This window comes from Pimephales promelas, chromosome 16 (assembly GCF_988280905.1).
Source record: "Pimephales promelas chromosome 16, fPimPro1.hap1.1, whole genome shotgun sequence".
NCBI classification, from domain to species: domain Eukaryota; kingdom Metazoa; phylum Chordata; class Actinopteri; order Cypriniformes; family Leuciscidae; genus Pimephales; species Pimephales promelas.
Window position 1 is genome coordinate 20,554,079 of NC_142784.1, and position 19,836 is coordinate 20,573,914.

The 19,836-nt window shown below is 38.2% G+C and overlaps 2 protein-coding genes across 5 annotated transcripts in view; one reads left to right on the top strand and one right to left on the bottom strand.

Annotated features, from left to right (window-relative positions):
• brip1 (BRCA1 interacting DNA helicase 1) overlaps positions 1-19,836 on the top strand; it is a 74,410-nt gene that overhangs the window by 49,603 nt on the left and 4,971 nt on the right. Inside the window, exon 22 of one of the 4 annotated variants that reach the window (XM_089121200.1) lies at positions 6,927-7,143. The exons of the other annotated variants lie outside the window; for them this stretch is intronic. Within the exon in view, the coding sequence (XP_088977326.1) occupies positions 6,927-6,952 (26 nt within the window). The 3' untranslated portion in view covers positions 6,953-7,143. Of the gene's footprint in view, positions 1-6,926; positions 7,144-19,836 lie in introns of those variants that run through there. 4 annotated transcript variants of the gene reach the window in all.
• On the bottom strand, positions 8,436-18,856 carry LOC120478854 (T-box transcription factor TBX4). Its single transcript, XM_089121202.1, has 6 exons — positions 18,553-18,856; positions 16,771-16,918; positions 10,952-11,104; positions 10,785-10,873; positions 10,472-10,707; positions 8,436-9,852 (listed from the first exon to the last, which is right to left on the bottom strand). The coding sequence occupies exons 1-6, from the start codon at positions 18,666-18,668 to the stop codon at positions 9,215-9,217; spliced, it is 1,380 nt and encodes a 459-aa protein (XP_088977328.1). The 5' UTR covers positions 18,669-18,856; the 3' UTR covers positions 8,436-9,214.

Genomic DNA, 19,836 nt, shown 5'->3' on the forward strand with positions numbered 1-19,836 from the left:
TAATATCAAGTTTTGATATTTTAAGGTTAACATTCTCAGTCGTTCTCGATATCCATCTGTGTCAGATTCCAAACCATGCTGTACCTGACCAGACATGCCTTGCATTGTTGGAATTTGTCTGGAAAATAAGATATAGACATGAACCATAAACAAAGGTCAATAAGAATACGACCTTTTTGACAATTAACTGTATGACCTTTATGAGTGTGGATACAGCATGTAATAATGTTTTCGATGTTAGTGTTGGGTTAGTAAAATGGAAACAGTGTCTAAATGAAGAGGAAAAACTTGGTCAGCATGTCTGCAAGAAGTAAAGACGTATCAAACTGCTGTTCAAACCAGCAGGAATTTGCAAATAAAGTTGAAAACAAAAGACCATGTGGAAAAACTTATTGTGCTGTATGCGTTCTTTTTTTTACTTGCTTTCACTCTCACTCTGTAGTGTTTTTGGCTGGACCTGAGTGGGTCTCATTTCCTTTGTCCTAAGATTCTTTGTTAATTAATGGTGAAGAGGTTGTGTAATTGGATTTCATTGTCATTAGTTTATGCAAGGGATTCACAATGCCGTTTATTTATCTTGTTTATGTGATGTGGTGTTTAACGCCTTGTCAATGACGAAATGCACTGACACACTGAAGGTCAGTTTCATGGTTGATTTCGTTTTGATTGTGTTTTGGGGTAGGTAGTATGCCATACGGAACCATTGCCACTAAACCAGGTTTAGCAAAGACAGTGGGGCTCAGCATCCTTGGTTGGGTTGCTGAGAGATTGTAAGATTGTGGTTAGGTCACATGTGAACTACAAGGAAGGAGCAACCTCAGCAGCAGGTCAGTAAGCTGGGCTGAGTTGAGTGGGGGACGGAGGGGGGTGACTGGGACGCCAGAGTCACAGTCGACCTCGTGGGCTAGTAGGACAGAAGATGCCCACTTGAATACCCTACGTAGAGATGTCCCCTACTCGGCTCAATCCAGAAGGTTGTCATGCTGGTCCACTGGGGAGACCACACTGTAGTTGCAGCCGTTGAATGTGCTGACGCACCAAGTACACTGCTGCCTTTAACGCCGGACAGGAGGAGATTCACATCAACATATGGAAAGAAGCGTAAAGCATAGGTTACTGTAAAGCTACATCTTAGTTTTGCTTATCTTGGCAAAAGCCAAGTACAAATAAGCATGAAGTTTTAACATCTACTCTCGTATAATGGAAATCGCTACTAAAGTGACATTCTTCTGCTGGGAGGAATGTGTTTTCATGCTTTGTACACCCTGTCAAAAGGTCAGATTTCTATGAGATATGGAAGCATGTTGGTACAACATGTCAAATTTGATGACATCAACCATCTATGAAACGATTTTAGTTTGTTTTATCACTCTTAGTTGAGTTGAGGTGGTACCATATCTTACCAAATGTGTATATTTCAACATTAAGTATTTGATATAAAACTTAAATAAATATTATTTAAATATTTGTTTTATATTTTTTATATATTCATCTTTTTAATCTTTTAATTTTAAATATAGAACAGCTTGATTTTTAAATAAACTGAATCATTTATATATAACTTGTGTATCATTCCCACATTCCCTCCACATTTTAATTTAGAATGACGTGCAGACTTAAAAATCTCTAATTATTGATTAGCTTAATTGTTTTTTGATGTTGTTTTAGCTAGTTACCTGATCCTACTGCCCCAGTACATATATCTTTTTGATTTTTGTCTTTTAACATGCTTTGAACATCCAGAACATCTAAAAGAAGCTACCAGCTGCAGAAACAGAATCCAGACAGTCTTTTTGTGTTTGTTACAAAGTAATCAGCTTTGCTGTCTTGGGTGGCAGACAGTTATCTGTGCCATCTGAGAACAGGCTGTGAACTGGCATCTCATTCTTAGTACTGATTCCACTGCCTGCAGCATATTTGCCTTTTCAAACAGCCATCTGATGTTTTACACTTCTCGAGTCTTCAGAGGTGCTGTATTTTTAGTAATTACTTAAGAAACTACTTTAGCAAGAAAAAAAGATAGATTTCCATGTCTATAGATATTATACTAAGCAGCTGCCTGGAAATAGAGGTCTCCGTGAATTGGAGAAAAGATTCCATCGGGAAGTATTTGAGACCACGTGTAACCAACCATGCTGTTTTAGACACTAAATTATCATAATACTCTTCATAACAAATTATAACTACCCAGCACGTTAAGTTCTTCTTGTGTGTGGATGTTTTCCTTTAAGTCAGCGAGAACTTGGATTTTTCCTTTAAACTATAATTATGCTCATTGAAGTGCAGGATTTTAGGAGACATGTGGGCAATTGCAGCAGTTAAGTAATTTTAAGAAATAAATCATTAACTGAATAGCACTTTATATAAATATGTCTGTGACAGAAACAACATTTTTTTTCTGCTCTCTTAGGCCTTTTCAAACTTATTTAGAGCGGACTTACCCTCTTCAGCTTTGTTTGCGCTGCCCTTTAATATACTACCACCCACAATACTGAAGGCCTATTGAGCCATATAGGGCATTAGAAAGATAATGTGTGCTCTGGCACTGATCATGACAATGGCAGCATGACCTGACACTAATCCTGTGACTTTTCATGCGTTCTTCGCATACCCACCATTCCTCCAGTGTTTCAGTGGTGTCCATGCATGACAAGGAAAAGGTGCATCACCCTTCATTCCGAGTCTGAATGCAGACGTTTCTGTGAATTGCCATTTAATCTATTTTGCTTGGCTCTTCGTCAAAGGTAGAAACATTGATGCAGCTGTAATATAGTGTGCTTCCCTCATCCTCTGAATTCCTGTATTTGTAATCTTTACCTCTATAAGGGAGTCAAAACTAAATTGAGGGCACAAAAGGTCACCTCTACAAGACTGAGCAGAAAACCCCCAGCTGAGATTCAGGTTTGATGTTGAACCTCAATGTTTATGAATGCTCAGAAACCACTGGCTTTGACAAATAAGTTAATATTGGGTAAATATTAATGCTTAAACTTTACTTTATTAGCTTCACTTCAATTCATTTTTATCATATGAGAAAATATTATTTCCTGTGACCTTTAGAGCGTGTCATTTTAGCCACTCCACAGACCCACTTTTTAGTTCATCTTGTCAGCATGAAGCAGTAAACACCTGTCCTGACCAAGTTGCCATATCAGCTCAGAACAGCTTTACGTAAGCCAGCAAGGATGAGCTTCAAATCACCTGTAAAGACTCTTTGAGCCTTAACTGAGGACATTAATCCTTTAGTTTGCCTTCCATCTTGGACTTAGGGCACTTACAGCGCCGCAAGTTGGCATCAGTTTTGGCTAGTGGTCCCTGGAAAGTCAATTTGTCCTTTGGCAAATTTAAATTTTGTTTGTGCTCAACTCACTCATAATCTCATCAATTTTGTGATATAGAGACATCCACTCGCTCTGTTGTCTGCAAAACAATGTTAGAATGCAATTTTGTGCTAAAATTGTTTATCTGCAAAATATTTGCTAGTTTAGTGGACTGTATGTTTGCTTTTTCTTCCATAATGGTTTATATGGATATTTTTATTTGCACTTTACATCTACTTAGATTCCAGAACATAGTCCTTGTTCCTTTTATGAGTAGATTTGGTGATAAAACTGATTGAGGATGGTGATATCCTGAACCTGTGAGTTTTCCAGTAAGCCCACAGGTGGACGTGGCAGATGACTCACAAATCCAATCTGCTTTAGTTTTATTTTTATTTGCCCGGTGTATCTGGCTAATTAGCATTACAGGCTTTGCTTGACAAAGCGTGTAAAATGACAAACAAGTTTGTATTGTGCTCCTCCTCCTTTAGCCAGGTAATCACATTTCGATGGTCTTATCCCCTCTGTCTGCTCTGTCAGTCACTGGTGGCCTGATATTCTGTAAGCTGTATTTGTCAAACTAAACACTTGATCTGTGCGCAGGCATCAACCGCGAGGCAGAGAATCTCAATTGGGTTTTAAAAAGGACAAATGAATTAGCCTGAGGCTTTGCAGTTGCTTTTTCCAGGCTAATCCCAAATCTTCCCTCACAGTGTATGGGATTACCAGACTTTCCTGGGAACTCCATTAAAGTGACAAAGATGATTCTGGAAGACACAGTCCGCCGGTTCTGTCATTATTTACTCACCGTCATGCTGTTCCGAACCAATACAATGGAAGTCAGTGGGACAACGTTGGATTCCACTGACTTTTAATTGTATGAAAATTTTGTGTCATACAATTGATTTTTTTTTCTCTTTTTTTTTTTTTTTTGTATTTCGGATTGAACGACATGAGGGTGAGGAAATGATGATAGAATATTAAATTTTGGGGGAAGTATTCATTAAAACTTTACATTTGCACTGAAAATCCTGTTCATTGTTTTGTTTATTATAGAAAGCCAATAACTTTTAAAGAATGTTAGCCACAGAAACAGGAATTACATTATGATTTTACAATCTCATTTCTCTAAACCTCCATGGTTCTGCAATAACAGTGTTCAGCCAGTAGAGGGGATTGGCACTCTAGATGGTTGAAAACTGGCAGCCATTCTCCTCTCCTTATACACAATACCTTGTCTATTTGAATAGACCTGTCCCTATTCATTAAAGCAAAGGACTATTCACTCTAGAGTAGACAGCCCCCGTTGAGTCTTTTCTGTCAAGTCTTAACTTCATTCATTTGTTATTTTGGTCAAATAAACTGAATATGTGCTGTAGTAACAGAACTGGTGATGTAAGCATAAACAGTGCCTCAAGCTTAAACAAATTGGTTTTCCACTTGCTTAAATGACTAATGCCTTTAAAGGAGTGCTGATGTGGGAGTCAAAGACTTGTGGAAGGAAGGAATCCTCTGTTGTAAACTCAATATCATCACTAAGATACCATGTACTCAAGGAGGTCCCCTCAAGACTAAATGAGCTTGTTCTTCAAAAAAAAAACACTGCTAATTGTCATATGACTGCAAAATGTGATCTCTTTCCTTTGACATGTACAGTTGCTCTACTGCAGATAAAATACAGAGGTAAAGGGACTCTGTTACTTTAATCATTGATTGGATGCTTGATAGATCATGTGTATGCTGCAAAAACCCTCTCGCTGGTTGGTTTATTCCGTGCAACACTTCCTTCATTCCGTCTTGTTCTTGTGCACACACTCTAGGATGCTGTGTTAAGATTGGGGGCTTGTGAAAGGGGCAGCCCTTGGCGTATTAACAGCTGATTGGTTGTCTAGACCCAACAAAAACTCTGTTGAGAATGAAGAGGTGGAGTATTGAAGTGCACGAAAGTATATCACTCTTTCAAACACTAATTCGGCATCAGAACTCGCTCTTTTCTTTACCACACATGCACAGGCTCACATGCTAAACCATTAGACAAATGTGATGCAACAATGAGCTAATGTGAAGTCTATGTGAAGTCCTCAAATTTGTATCTTTTTTTTTTTTTTTGTATCGTATTTCAGTGAAGTATGTATTTGGATACAGATCAACATTTTTCACTTTGCGAAACACTGCTATAATTGGTTAAACAGCCTTTTATAAAAATTAGCTCCTAATTTGAGCTTGTTTGTTGTCTTTGTTCTTCTGCCATCACGGCACACTATATATCAGGCTCACGGGCCTCCATTTAATCCGATGGATAAAAGATTAATCCATCCACCATTTCTTTAGAAAACTCTAATCCGCTTTATGTATATAATACAATTATACATTTTTATTGGACCTTTTATCCAAAGCCACTCTGTAATGTCGGACCCCAATTTTCTACAGTTGGGTTTATGTTTTATTGGAGTCGACCAGATGTACCTTTTGATCAATGGATGCCGCCTTGAGTTGGACCGCTGAATCTCCCAATTTGGCCCTCCTCCTGAAGCCCACCCTCTTGTGTAAGATCAGTCAACCCCCCTCCATTCCAATGCAGGAAGACCACAAACAACTCCAGCTTGAGGGATTATGATTTCTTTTTTATTCCAAAGTCACTGAAAGTGCAAAAAGCAACTTTGCATTAGACTTGACAGCAGTAATGCCTGCTGCAAGGGGCAGGTTTGCACAAAAAGGGCTCCATGTGGTGCCCCTCCCATTTCAGTCGCGCCCTTTTTTTATCCCGAGAGTGTTGGCGGGGCCCACTGAATGCAAAGCTGTCCGGTCGCCCCAGCGGATCTGGCCGCATGTGGATCGAATCAGAATTATCCACTAATTGACTATTTACTGGGCTCCAGAAAGGCCATAATGGACTTGATATTAAATCTTCTCAAAGTACTTAAAGTGTGCTTCTGAGTGCTCTTTCGAAGAGCCGATTCCAAAGTTTTACAAGGAGGAGTGACTTAAGCTGCTGGGTCAGAGAGTTGCCTTGCCAAGGCGGCTCTCAGACGGGATTTAGGGACGACAGTGGGAAGCTGCAAGTGGAGGGCAAAGGAGATCTCCTCCAATGAGTTCCAGATGCCCCTCAGTTCCAACTTAGATAGATACTACAAGCTGGAGCTGGAGCTACAAGCTCTGTGAGGCTTAAACCTGGCTCTATTTTAATGGAGATAGACGGCTTTATATGCGGAAAGTTAAATCGCACGAATCTTATAGGTCCAGTTTCTCTTTTTATGTGCTACCAAAGATTGATAAAAAAAGCTAAGTTTTGATCAGATGACAATGAGGGCTCTTTTTAAGTGATCCTAGATTTATCAGATGGGATTTGGTTAGGGAGAGTTTTTCAGTTTTTTTTAGAGCATATTAAAATACCAAATGACACTTCCTGTACTTGAACCCAGTCAAAAACAGAACTGCAAACCATTGAAGTTATGTATAATATAATTTACTTCATGCTCGTGTATCCCATTGTATGTTATTGGTATGGGATTCATTCTTGGATTGTGTATCACTCATGTAAATCAAAATGTTTTTGGAGCATTTCAAAGACCCAGAATCATGATCTCATTTCCTCCCTTGCCTTAGATCTGCTTGGTTTCATCAGCAGTTGAGTTCTTCTCTACAATCAATAACCTGGGACCCATTCAGAGGAATCCGGTGCATTTCTCTATTGTCTTTTAATATCCCTTTTATTTTTAGCACAAGAAAGTAATATTTTGTTTGACTGTTTTCCCTTATGTTCTAAAAAAACTGCTTTATACAAATCAACTCAATTTTACTTGTTAAATAAAGTAAGCAAATCACATCTTCTAGCACTTCTGTTTATGAATGAATCATAGATGAAAACATAGTTTAGCAGACACTCTTATTCAATGTGACTAAAGAAATCCTTACGTTTTTAATCTGAAAACATTATAGCCTAAATGGTGTACATTCAGTGTAGCATAGCATATTTATTGATGCATTGTTATAAAAAAAACTGATTTGACCTTATGGCTGATAACTGATTGATTAAAATGAAACATTATTTTGTAAGTAATCTGTTTAAAAAAATCATTTTTTTTTAGACTGATTTTGAGTAACTGCTTGACAAGGCAAACCCCTTAATAACACAACTAAAAATCAACCTACAGTTCACAAAAAACACAGCTGGAATTTTACCATCTAACAAGCGGGTAAGTTGAAATTTGAGTGTTGTCTGTAGATCATTATTAACATGTTGTTAGTTATGTTAATTAACCAATATATAGGCCAATTTGGTTTCATGGTCTGTTCAAACTGGAGGTCTTGGAAACAATGTTACATAATGTAATCTCTAAAAAGGTACAGTTTATTTAACGTGCAAACAACAGAAATAACTATGGAGAAAATTTGTTACATAGTAAATGAACTGTCTCTTTTTGTCAGATTTGTCAACTTAAATGACAGTTCGAGTAAAATCACCACTATGTTCCCTTACCACATCCTGCTTTTCTTCATTAGAATCACAGTGCTTACCAGTGATACCCCATCCTTTTTTAATTTGACTTGTGGGTGCCTGCCCACGAAGGCTGGTTTACATTGTCGACCTCTTAAGGATTTTCCAACCTAGCCTAAACTGTTCTCTATTCTTTTCTTAATGATCATTTTTAGGCTTCCATCTGGTTTCAATGAGCTTTTCTGATGTTGCATTGAACTAATCAAACAAATTCAGACAATGATTGGTGCCAAACTCATAACTCAAATACTTAACTTGTAGCACATATTGTTCAACAGGCCCTACAATCCAGATAGTCCAACTAAAATGGAGTATAAGTATAGGAGCCAATCCAAGACCACTAAGATAAAGATTTCATGGGTATTTTCTCAGTGAGCTTTATTTTGAGCTGTAGGTCTGATCTGTATTTGTTTTTTTACCACAAATATAATTTTCTATCATTTGATTATGGAAGAGGTGTTTTAATATTTAATAGTTTCATTGTTGTGATGGCATTACAAAGAAATAGTAGCAATTGCATAGCATCAGTACATTAGCAATTCCAGATACATTAATAAAGATATATATATACATATATATATATATATATATATATATATATATAATAAAAAAAAACTTTTTTGTTTAAAACTTTATTGCATTATTAGGAAATAATAAGGATCTCTTAATAACACCCAGTAAATAACCAATCTTTGGACTTGGCACATGTTTTGCACACTCTTAACATTTTAAGAGGGAAAAAAGCAGCCTCATTAACTAAGTATGTTTAGGTTAACTAACAAATAAACTTCTCGGTATAATCCACTGACTTTTTTGCACTCAATACATAAAGTCTCCCAAGTGTAGCAAAATGCAGCTGGCACATGTTGTGCTATATACAAAAATTAAGCCCTGATAAGGTTCCTCTTAAAGGGACAGTTCACCAAAAAATTAAATGTCATATTCATGCCTCATGTCATTCCAAAATTGTATGAATTTTGAAAAATAATCTCTTTTCAAGTCAGTGGGATCCAATGTTGCATTAAACACCAATTGACATTCGCTACAAACACAGCTGACCCATTAAAAAAATGTTTTTTCACCGAAGAACAGCTTTGGAATGACGTTTTCATTTTTAGATTAACTATCCCTTTAATGCCAACACTAGTGCATTAAGTTGGCTGTTTGTGCTTGGCTTCACCACCTGCGCATGAACAACAACTCTGATCATATCTCAAATTCAAATAAATATACAGTGCCACAAACTGTGGGCTTCCTATACTATGAGGGTAAATAGATTATGGCTTTGCTTTACAATTTAGCATCATGGCTGTAAAAATAATCTCATTGCAGCTGTTGTTCACAGAGAGTTTGTTTCTCTAAGCTGCAGAGGAATATAGTTGTGGACGGTGGCCGTTTAACTGTCTGTCCAGTGAGGCCCAACACTGCTCAGCCCTGTTTGGAACTGATAAGCTGATTCTCGGGTTGAAGTAGGGCTATGGTTCGGATAGCCTGTGAAATCCCTTTGTGAACGTAACGGCGACCCAGGCTTCCTATGAAAAAGCGAGGAATGTGCTCTGTCACGGGGGGTGGGGTCGGAGGGGGAGGAGGATGCTGAAGATGCCGTCGGTGGCAACACCCGCTGTGTGGTAAATGTGACTAGGTCGGGAGGTGCTGGATGTGGACGCTGCATGGACGATGAGTGGTGGGGAACCGCGGAGGCTGTGCTGTTGAAGTGTGCTGTGAAGGGCTGGTATTGCACAGACTCCACAGTTTGCATGCCGTAGCGAGGATACGGCTGCACTGACGCCCACATATTGCAGTTCAGTGACGGGGCAGGGAGGTCATCGGTACCCACTGCGCCCCCTGCCTCTCCCTCCATTCCTCCATACATGCATGCCTCTCTAGAACCTAAAGCCTCGCTGCAGTATGGATGGGACAGCAGAGGTGGATCGTAGGAAGGAGGGGAGCGGAAGTAGTGCTCCTCAGAAACCGCAGAGGCTGTTGTGTCAAGATAGGGTCGTTTGCATCCCAGGTCCAAATGTCTTGCGTTATCTAGAATAAAATATCATGTATGAATCCACAAGGTTTGAAAATGCAATGGATTTTGAAAACTGCACTTTAAATCTGTCTTGTTATGTTACGCTATGCTATGTTATGTTGTGCTATGCTATGCTATGTTATGCTATGCATTTAAATACAGCAACATTTTGATTTATGATGCCTAAATTCAATTGCAGCTTATAAAATTATTGGTGTGAATCATTTTAAATGCTAGTAAATTTATGCATCATATCACTCTAAAAATGCTGGGTTGTTTTAACCCAACTTTGGGTCAAATATGGACAAACCCAAACAGTTGGTTTAAAAATGTAATAAAAAATGTAACCCAATGGCTGGGTTTGTCCATATTTGACCCAAAGTTGGGTTAAAACAGCTCAGCAATTTTTCATTTCAGTGTTATTAAAATATGATTAAATGTAAACTTTTAGTGAACGTTAGATGACTGCACAGGCAATCTAAATGTAAACAATACAGGAAATGAGCATAGCTGATATGGATTATATAAAAAAGGCTGATATCTATAGACCAATAACCGATATACCAATATTGTGTGTTCTGAGTCAGGATTAACAAGTCTTTGGTAAATAAGCTGGTTGCCACAGCGCTATACCTCTGTGCTTAAAGCAGTGGTAAAGAAGGCTGGATTCTCTGCTAGATGGGAAGGGGTGAGAGAGAGCTTCCTGGGAATCAGAATTCGGCAGGGGGACGCCGCTGTCATACTGATAGTGAGAAACCACCTGTGAGTGGCTACTCAGCACACCTGTCCCCAGTTTTCCTGACAGGTGACCATGTGATGAGATAAGCCGCTGCCGGACCATGTTCTTAGAAATCGCAGGGTAATCTTTCCTAGGAAAATGGGCACTTGATCAGTAAGACTACAATCTTTGGTACATTATGCAGCATATTTTAAATGATAATCTTACCCTTGAAGTCTGGACACACGCAAATCGCCCTCGTCACTGCCTCGGAAACCTTTGGCAAAAGGATTGTTCTCAATTTTTAACTGGGTGATCTATGAAGAAACAAACAAGTTAGCAATTGTAGGACAATGTATAACTGCATGTGATTGTGAGACAGGTTCTAATGGTACCTTATGGTTCTGATAGGATGTAACGGAGATGAAGGCTGTCTCATGGAAGACATGAGTACAGTAGGCTGTGTTCTTAGATCCAAAGGCATTGTTTTCATCAGCTTTCACAATGTGTAACCTGGGCTGGTATTTGTGCATTGAGTTCAAGATGATCTGTGAACAGAAATGCAAGCCTACATTAGGATAGATTGAGAAAGAGACATTTTCCATTATTTTGCACATGAAAATGTAATAATCTCATCAGTAATCATATGTATTGGCATGTAAAGTTTGGTTCAAGCGCATTTCATACATTTGAAATTTACATTATTAACAGACTGACAGCACTTTATGTGTGAACAATTTTGGAGACGTACAAATCTTAACGAAACCTTATGTTGACAGAATATTGAATAAATAGGTTAAATTTGATTTATTGAGCTCTATAAAACATCAAAATATAGCTATACAAATATATGTGATTTAAATTTGAATTTAATTGAATTTACATTTACATAAAGTGCATTTCAGACATAGAAAAATACAGTTAGTTAATCATGTATTAATTTAGGGCATTACATATCACCAGCGTTGAGTCGTCTCTGAACATCGCAGGTGTTGGGGCATCTGAAGTCTCCGTAATATAATATTTTATTTAATATTTATATTATATTATTTCATTTAGGCAAAAAGTTTACATTTAAAAGTTTTGGGTTGTAGTATTTTTTTAATGTTTTAGAAAAAAATGTTCTATGCTCACCCAGGCTGCTGCTGCATTATTTGATCAAATCAATACAAAAAAAAAATGTATCTAAAAATCATTCTAAAATGTCTAAAATTCTTGTTTTTATATATGGCAATATTATATTTATATATTCATTGTTGTCTAAATTTCTAAAGCTGTGCATGTATAAAAACCTGTATGAATGATCTGATCAATATTTCAGAAAAAATGTAAAAACTGTACATTGACCACTAATGAAGCTGTTGGTGTACAGTATATGTTAATGAGACGGCATCAATAGATATGTCGAGAGAACTGCAAGATCCTTTGTGTATGTGTGTTTGGTCATAGTGTTCTAGCGGCACCAGTCTGCTCAGTGTGTCCATGTGTCTGGTGTTCAGTGAAGCGTTTAGTTAGGGTCATCCCCAACACAGATCTGTCAGGGCCAATGAGCATCAGGGCCTTTCCCTTTGTTATGTCGACTCTCAGACAGAGAGCGAGGCAGCTTCTCGTTGCTGCACTTTTCGAAGAGGAGTTAGGAGCACTAGAGAACAGAGGGCAACCCCAGGTCAATCCCCCCATCACAGACACAGACGGTAGCCTCAGCCAAATGAATGGTTTGTGCGCTTCATTTGGTGAGTGCAGACGCATGTGACCTTTGCCTGGTTGGCTGGCTGGCGTCTTGAGGTAACCATGTGATGCAAACTGCATTGATGATTCAGATGGGATGTGTGCTGTCCAAGTATATTAATCAAGCACCTTTGTCAGATCAATGCAGACTCTGGGGCTGCCTTTCATCTCCGTTTTCTCTTAATGTAAGCTCTATTTTGGGGGATTGTGTCATGTGACCTTACAGCTAGATGGCCTTGCATCGAAAAAATTCTTGTGCGTTCAGTCCACAGCAAGTTGCTTATAAATATCTGTGGGTGTTGGGTGTCTGTGCGGTCAGTGGTGTAGCAAAAGAAATCAAAGCTTGGTGAAGTGAAGACATAAATAAATCACAATTTAAAAGTAGTTATAAAGTTGAGTACTCTAAAAGAGAAGAATTTCAATTTGGTCAGGTAGTGAAAAGAACAGTTTTCTATTTCAATATATTTTGAAAGTATAATTTATTTATAATGTATTCCTGTGATGGCAAAGCTGAAGTACAGCCTTCAGTGGCACATGATCCTTCAGAAATCTTTCTGATATCACAAAATTATATTATCAATTTTGAAAACAAATTTTGCTGCTTAAAGGTTCTCTAAGCGATCCTGGGTGTTGACGTTCTGAATATTTTCAAACAAATCGGAGGCTAGCTAGACCCTCCCTCCTCCGCATCTCATCTCCTCCTGAAATAATTGTGAACGTGGATTTCTAGCTAATTATATCCTTGTGTGTGTTTGGCGAACATAAGCGTCAATTTAGAAGAAAAAAAAACAATTTAACGTTACCCACCTGTCCAGAAAAAACAGAGCAACCTGAATGTCGGACTGAAAGCCCTTCTGCCGCCGGAGTTCTCGCCATCGTTCAAAAGCTTTGCTACCGATGTAAATTCGGAACTTCGCACGTTCTTTATCCGACTCCTTCTTTTTTTAATTTATTCTTCAGAACGACGTCTATTTGGTCGTGTGTCGGCCATTTTTCAAACTTCCCTCTGATGCTTCGCTCTCCTTCACACACACACCCCCTTCATGTGCACGCGCACTAACCCCCCAGACCCACCCTCAAATACTTCTTGCCAGTGATTGGCTGGAACACTGTTTGTTAGGTTTCGTGGTCCGGGTGAGACATGATTGTTTTTGTTGCCGTTTGTGGAGCCTGTGGTGTCTACAGAGACCGCGTTTTTTTACAGTGTGTTTAGGGGACAGGCAGCTAGCCGATAGTGAGGAGACGTTTGATGTATGTGACAAACTTTTTTGGCCCCACATCGCTTGGAGAACCTTTAATATTTTTGTGGAAACCTGATAATTTTTCAGAATTCACTGACTATTAGAAAAAGCTTTTTTAATGTACACCTTTTGTGACATTATAAATCTACATTTACATATAATATAAACATATTAAAACGATATTTTTAATCTTACCCCATACTTTTGAAAAACAACGAAGTCAAGGCAACTTTATATAACGCTTTAATGCAGATCGTATCTAGAATTACAGTGAAAAACAGGAAAATAGTGATCAGTGATGAAAACAGAATTCAATGTTGATTTAGTTTGGTTCAATAACTAAAATTGGTAAATTATGAAATTAATTCAAATACAATATTAAGCAGCTCTGCAGAAAAGAGTGATGTCATTATCCAGCTCAGTTCAGTTCTCGCTCAATAGTGTCAGTGCAGTCAAATCAATAATATTGCCGAAAGCTAAGAACTGTTTATAAACTATATATATGTATGCTAGAAAGGAGAAGGTCCTCACTGCAGAACATGAAATCCAGGGGGAGAAGTTGGATCCAGATCCAACTCCTCCCACCTTACATATACCTAAACCTACTTATCTCCACCCCCTGATCCCTAACCCCACCCCTAATCCTACCCATCTCCGCCCCCTGATCCCTAACCCCACCCCTAATCCTACCCATCTCCACCCCTTAGATCTGGATCCAACTCTGCCCCTCACAAACATATTACAGAAGCGGGAATAAACATCACAGTCTGATTATCTGTTTCTATGATGTCAAGCAGAGTTAGAGTCCCAGTCACACCACTGAGAATGGCCGAAGTTACACATACAGTGTTACACTGACTCTATAGAGTGCCGAAGTTATCACGTCACTTTGTAGGCCAAAATGCGGAAGTGAGTTAGCATTTTAGCACTCCCGGTTCCCTCACTCTAAAGTCTATGGGATTTTTGAATCGTTTTTTGCCAAATCGCCTGAAATAAGGTCTGTGGTGAACAAAGCCTCTAAATATTTTCACGTATTGGTCTATGACATAAAATACACCAGTTATAACCTGCTTGTTTTTTAAAAAAAAAAAAAAAATGTATTGTGTCTGCTTGTTTTTTTTTTTTTTTTTTTAGATTAACTTGTAAAGATTATTTTGATAGACAAAACGTGCAAGGGTCACAACTCTTTGATGATTTTCTGTCGATTTTCCAAAAGTCTGGGGAAAATGCATAGCTTTTCGATCGAGGGAACCCATGCGATCTAACTTCCGAGTTGTCCTACAAAGTGACGTCATCACTTCTGCAAAGTTTTTTTTTTTTTTGTCGCTCACTCTTGAGCTTCTGGTGCGAGTGTTTTCAAAAGTAAAGAAGCGTTTACGCGCTTCTAGATGTCCTGCGGCGCGATTGAGGCGTTTAGCGCGATAGACGCGCAAATGAGGCGACTTGACTTCCACAGATAATTCTACTGTGATGGTTTAACTTTGCAATCAATCCGTGATCAGCAGAGGCTGATATATTTCCTTCATTTATTGATAGGATGTTTTTTCATTGTGCATGATCACAGTTCGTATGTGTGGGGAAAGATAATCTATTAGAGTAAAAATATTGCGTTAGGCTACTTAATAAGAAAAAATATTTTACAATTCCTGCAATAATGAAGTGCATGTTCGTATGATTTATTTTTATGTATAAAAATGTTTCAAAATACATCCCCCCCCCCCAACCCCTCTGTTTTTTTTTGTTGTTTTTTTTTTCGAATCGCACCCTGTATATCAAGGGTATATCGAGGGATAGACAATCGCACCCTGTTGTCTATCAAGATAATCTTTACAAGTTAATCTAAAATTTATGCATTTTGAAACCTATAAAATAAAATACAAAAAAAAAAAAACAAGCAGACACAATACATTTTTAAAAAACAACACGCAGGTTATAACTGGTGTGTTTTATGTCATAGATCAATACATGAAAATATTTAAAGGCTTTGTTCACCACAGACCTTATTTCAGGCGATTTAGCAAAAACCGATTCAAAAATCCCATAGACTTTAGAGTGAGGGAACCGGGAGTGCTAAAATCCTACTCACTTCCGCATTTTGGCCTATAAAGTGACGTGATAACATACACATATATATATATATATATATTTTTTTTTTTTTTTTTTTTTAAAGGGTAACACTTAAGTTTAGGGTCCAATTCTCTCTATTAACTAGTTGTTTATTAGCATGCATATTACAAGGATATTGGCTTAACTATTATAAGCAGTAATTAGGAGTTTGAGGCAAAATTCATAATAGTGAGAATTGGAGACTGATCTAAAGTGTGACCAAAAACTTATATCTGCCATGTATTGATTGTTAGTCATAACATTACAAAATATTGATGAGCACAATTGTAATATCTGTGTATTAAGCTTTAGTGTATGTTTTGACTGTGGCTTGTGTTGGTGCACTATGGCTACAGTGGTGGCCTGTGTTGGGGCTCTCAGCCAGCCGTGGTGTCCCTGCTGTTGTGGGCGTCAGTAGAGCTTAACAACCTCTTTCCCTGCTCATTACTCGCCCTTATCACTTCCTAAGCATTCAACTAATCCTGACAGGCCAACTTTGTGTCATTCTGACAGGTTATGAACCTAATGAGCTTGTTTCTGATGTTATTGCATCAGACAAGCTAGGTCCACAGGCTCCTTTGGGCAGTGCTGCCATGGTCAGACTCCTCACCTCTGCTCCACTGTTTCTCTTCTCTATAGAAAGTAGGAGATTCTCAAGTTGACCTATACCATAGCTCTCACATGAAGTGTATTCATACCTTGAAAGTCAAATTTAATTTGGAGTAAGTTCACAAACTGAAATTGTGTAAATTTAATTTTTCACAAGGAAATTTTAATTTTAACATGTTGGCTTGACAGCCTTGCTTGAATGTTTAAAAAAGTCTTACAGACAGACAGACAGATTTATGGAATTATGTTACAGAATTTTTTTTTTAAGTTGCAAAGTTTTTGACCATTTTCACAAAGACCTCAATAATATTTTGTTGTATGAATATCTGAATATGCAATAAAGCCTATCAAAAGAAAGAACAGACTCATATCAAGCCCCTGCTCTACTTTTTTCCCCATAACCATGTATGTACAATAAAAAAAAGATCTGTTTCCTCTTTCGCTAATTGTAAACAAAAATTAATGCTCTCTTCTTTGCACACTGCAAATTTGCACATTTTAATATCAAATATCTGAATATGGACACTCACATGCCCGAAAGGATCAAGGTGGTTGTTTGTGAGCTTCAGCTTTTGGAAGGAGACCAGCTGTCTCATCCAGTGGGCCCCTGTTGCAGGAGAGTCTGGGTGGACGTAGAGTCTTCCCGGCATGGCAGGCTCTGCTTTTCCTGCCACCATCCTATGGAGAAGATCAAGAGCAATTTTTTTTGACACTGAAAAGGCACCAGCAACATTTGCAAAAGACCTACAGCTTACAGTTGTTGGTTTGGTGTGGTGAATTAGGCTCAGTCCCCAGAGTTTCTTTTAGTACTACATAGCTTTCCAGCACCTCTGACATCATGCCATAGCGCTTTTAAAAGGAAAACTTTTTTTTCCAGTGTCACGTAAATTCTATAGGATATAGCAGCAGGCTACAGAAAGGCTTTATGCAGAACATCTGCGCATTAATAATCAGAGCACGAGAGGTTAGGTCTAAAACATTTTGGGAATACTTCCCAAAGGCTGGTTGCTGCTTTGACCAAAACATCACTGCTAATTGTGTGCCTTGAAGGTGTTGCTGAAGATCTCCAGAGCCGATGCTGGCAAATGGTGAAATTCCAGTTTATCCCACAGATTTTGAAAAATGCTCATAAAATGCTCGTTCTCGTGACAAAACATGCAATTCATTGAGACGTGCGTGCCATCATTATTTTGTTTAGGTTTTTTCCATGCTGGATACATGCAGATCTGACTTATTTGTGGTGCCGATGGTTGCATGGGTGAATAGTGTGTGTATCTAGTGGCATTGCCAGAGGTGCAGGGTCAAAAAGAGGACAACATGCATAGCCCAGCTGTTTTAAGCCCATTGGTTTTGACAGACTGCTGTGGCCTACAGTTATTAACTGTGTGCTAATGACAATCCACAGCCAGAAGTAGCATTGGATGGATAAACTGATATAGACTGCATATTGTTTGCTTATAAATAATTAATTTGAGTTTCCTTCAGTGTTGGCCTTTGCAAACATGTTTAATTGGATCAATTATCATTATAAGAAAAGTGTTGGAAACAAGGCCATTATATTCAATATATCACAAGGTATCATTAAACTTTTGACAATCATTACTTATAATATAATTATTATTAATATTAAAAATGTATTTTAATATTAATAACTATAAAATTCCCTTTTAGTGTTAAAAATTGTGTATCTGTACTATGGATATGGATTGCGGCATTTGTCCACCCATGTCAACAAATTAAGAAACATAGATAGGAGGAGACAGCAGAATATAAAATATACTCATTTTTGTTTCTTTGCAGTGTAATCTGGATAAGTGTTTGTTCAGATGCCTCAAGCGAACTCCAGTCACTTTTGCTATTGCGTGTTACAGCTGAATGTCCAATGGCTTAGAGTATCCATAAACTTTCTAGAATGTGTTCACTCTAATTATGCTGTTGTGAGACAGAAGGAATGTCGTTGTCACGGTTGTGGTGCTGGGAGATGAAAAGGCAGAGTCCAGATTCCAAAATAATATAACTTTTCAAAATATCTTGCACGGATATAGGCATGCAGAAGCAAACACAACGTAACATAAGACAAACTACTGAGTGACTGAACTAAATACAGACATTGATTAACCAAACCAGGTGACACAGAAGAAGGTGATTACAAGACACAAGTGACGAAGATGAACTAATGATGGGAGACGTGGTAACAGAAAAGTGGCTGGAAAACAAAGGACATGTGACTAAGAATGCAAACAGAAGATAAAAACAGAATCAAACATGACAGTCGTCTTCTGCAGAAACATTAAAGATGGACGTTAACTCACCACTTGTTGTCACAGAACTTGTACCGATGGTCATCAGCCGGAATGATGTCAGTTAATAGGATGTATTTGGTTTTTGGGTTCATTCCTGTGACTTTAACTTTGTAGCTGGGGAACATCCGCCTAAGGAGAATGTAAATGATGTCATCAGGCTTTAAAATAGTGCCTTAACTTTGAACCACACAGAAAAGCTAGAGCTTCATCGTTGTACATAGTGAGAAATAGTTTAGTAGGCCTACTTTATTTCATTTTACTAATCTTTTTTTTTTTTCTTTTTTCTTTTTTTATAACGGCAACCAAGTTGTTTTTATTCACTTACTACTGTGTATTTGTCCCTAAATGCCATTTAGATCTAACTTGAAAACTTGGTGTTAATGCGCTTTTGTGCTCAGAGAAGTCATTCGCTTTCAATCGCATCTACACAGGCTTATCCCATTTGTGTCATTCAAGTATCTCAATGCCATCTTTATTGCTCACTACAGGAACAGCTTTTTCCTCCGATTGACTTAGGGCCGGGTTGCGTGTGCAACAGCTGAGCACTGACAGTAAGCATGGATGAGACCGTCTTATCGGCTCTTTCGAGGGTTTTAACATGCCTTACATGCAAGAGAATCACGGGAAGTGTTTGTTTTGGGCGGATGAGTACACGATTAGTGATCAGATAACAGCTTAACCTGTTTTTAGGACAGATTAGTTGTTAAAGAGGCACAAGAGGTCACTTAAATCTCAAAGAAGGAGGCTGCGGGCTGAAGCATCCCCAGTCAGCTCTGCAAAACATCTCAAGCGGCTCTACCATAAAAGGTTACGCTTCAAAAAAATTCATAAAACCTAAAGTTAAGCTTAAAACCTAACTGTTATCCTCGACAATCCCATATAAGGAGTCATGATCTGTACCTGGTACTGATTTGCTTTTGGGCAGATATATATTTTTAGGGATTGACTCTGCTTTGAAAGAGCCGCTCTATAAAATGTGGGATCTCCATTTTGTTCAGATACAGGAGAAGCTGAGATGACAGACAGAATATGCTAATATAGCAGACGCCGTCATAAAACAAATCAATAGAGCTACCTTGAGTAAATTCTTCACATGAAAAATCCAAAAGCTGCGAAAAGATTGATTCCCCTTATAAACTCTGAGTGCTTTTTTAATGGCAGGTCTTTTAAACAGCGGGCAGCTAAACAGCCTCATTGCACCAGAAAAGTTCCACTACAGTGCATTACTTTTTTTTGGGGGGGGAGGGGCTGAATCATTTCATTGCATTTACAAATGTACAACTGCTCAGGCCT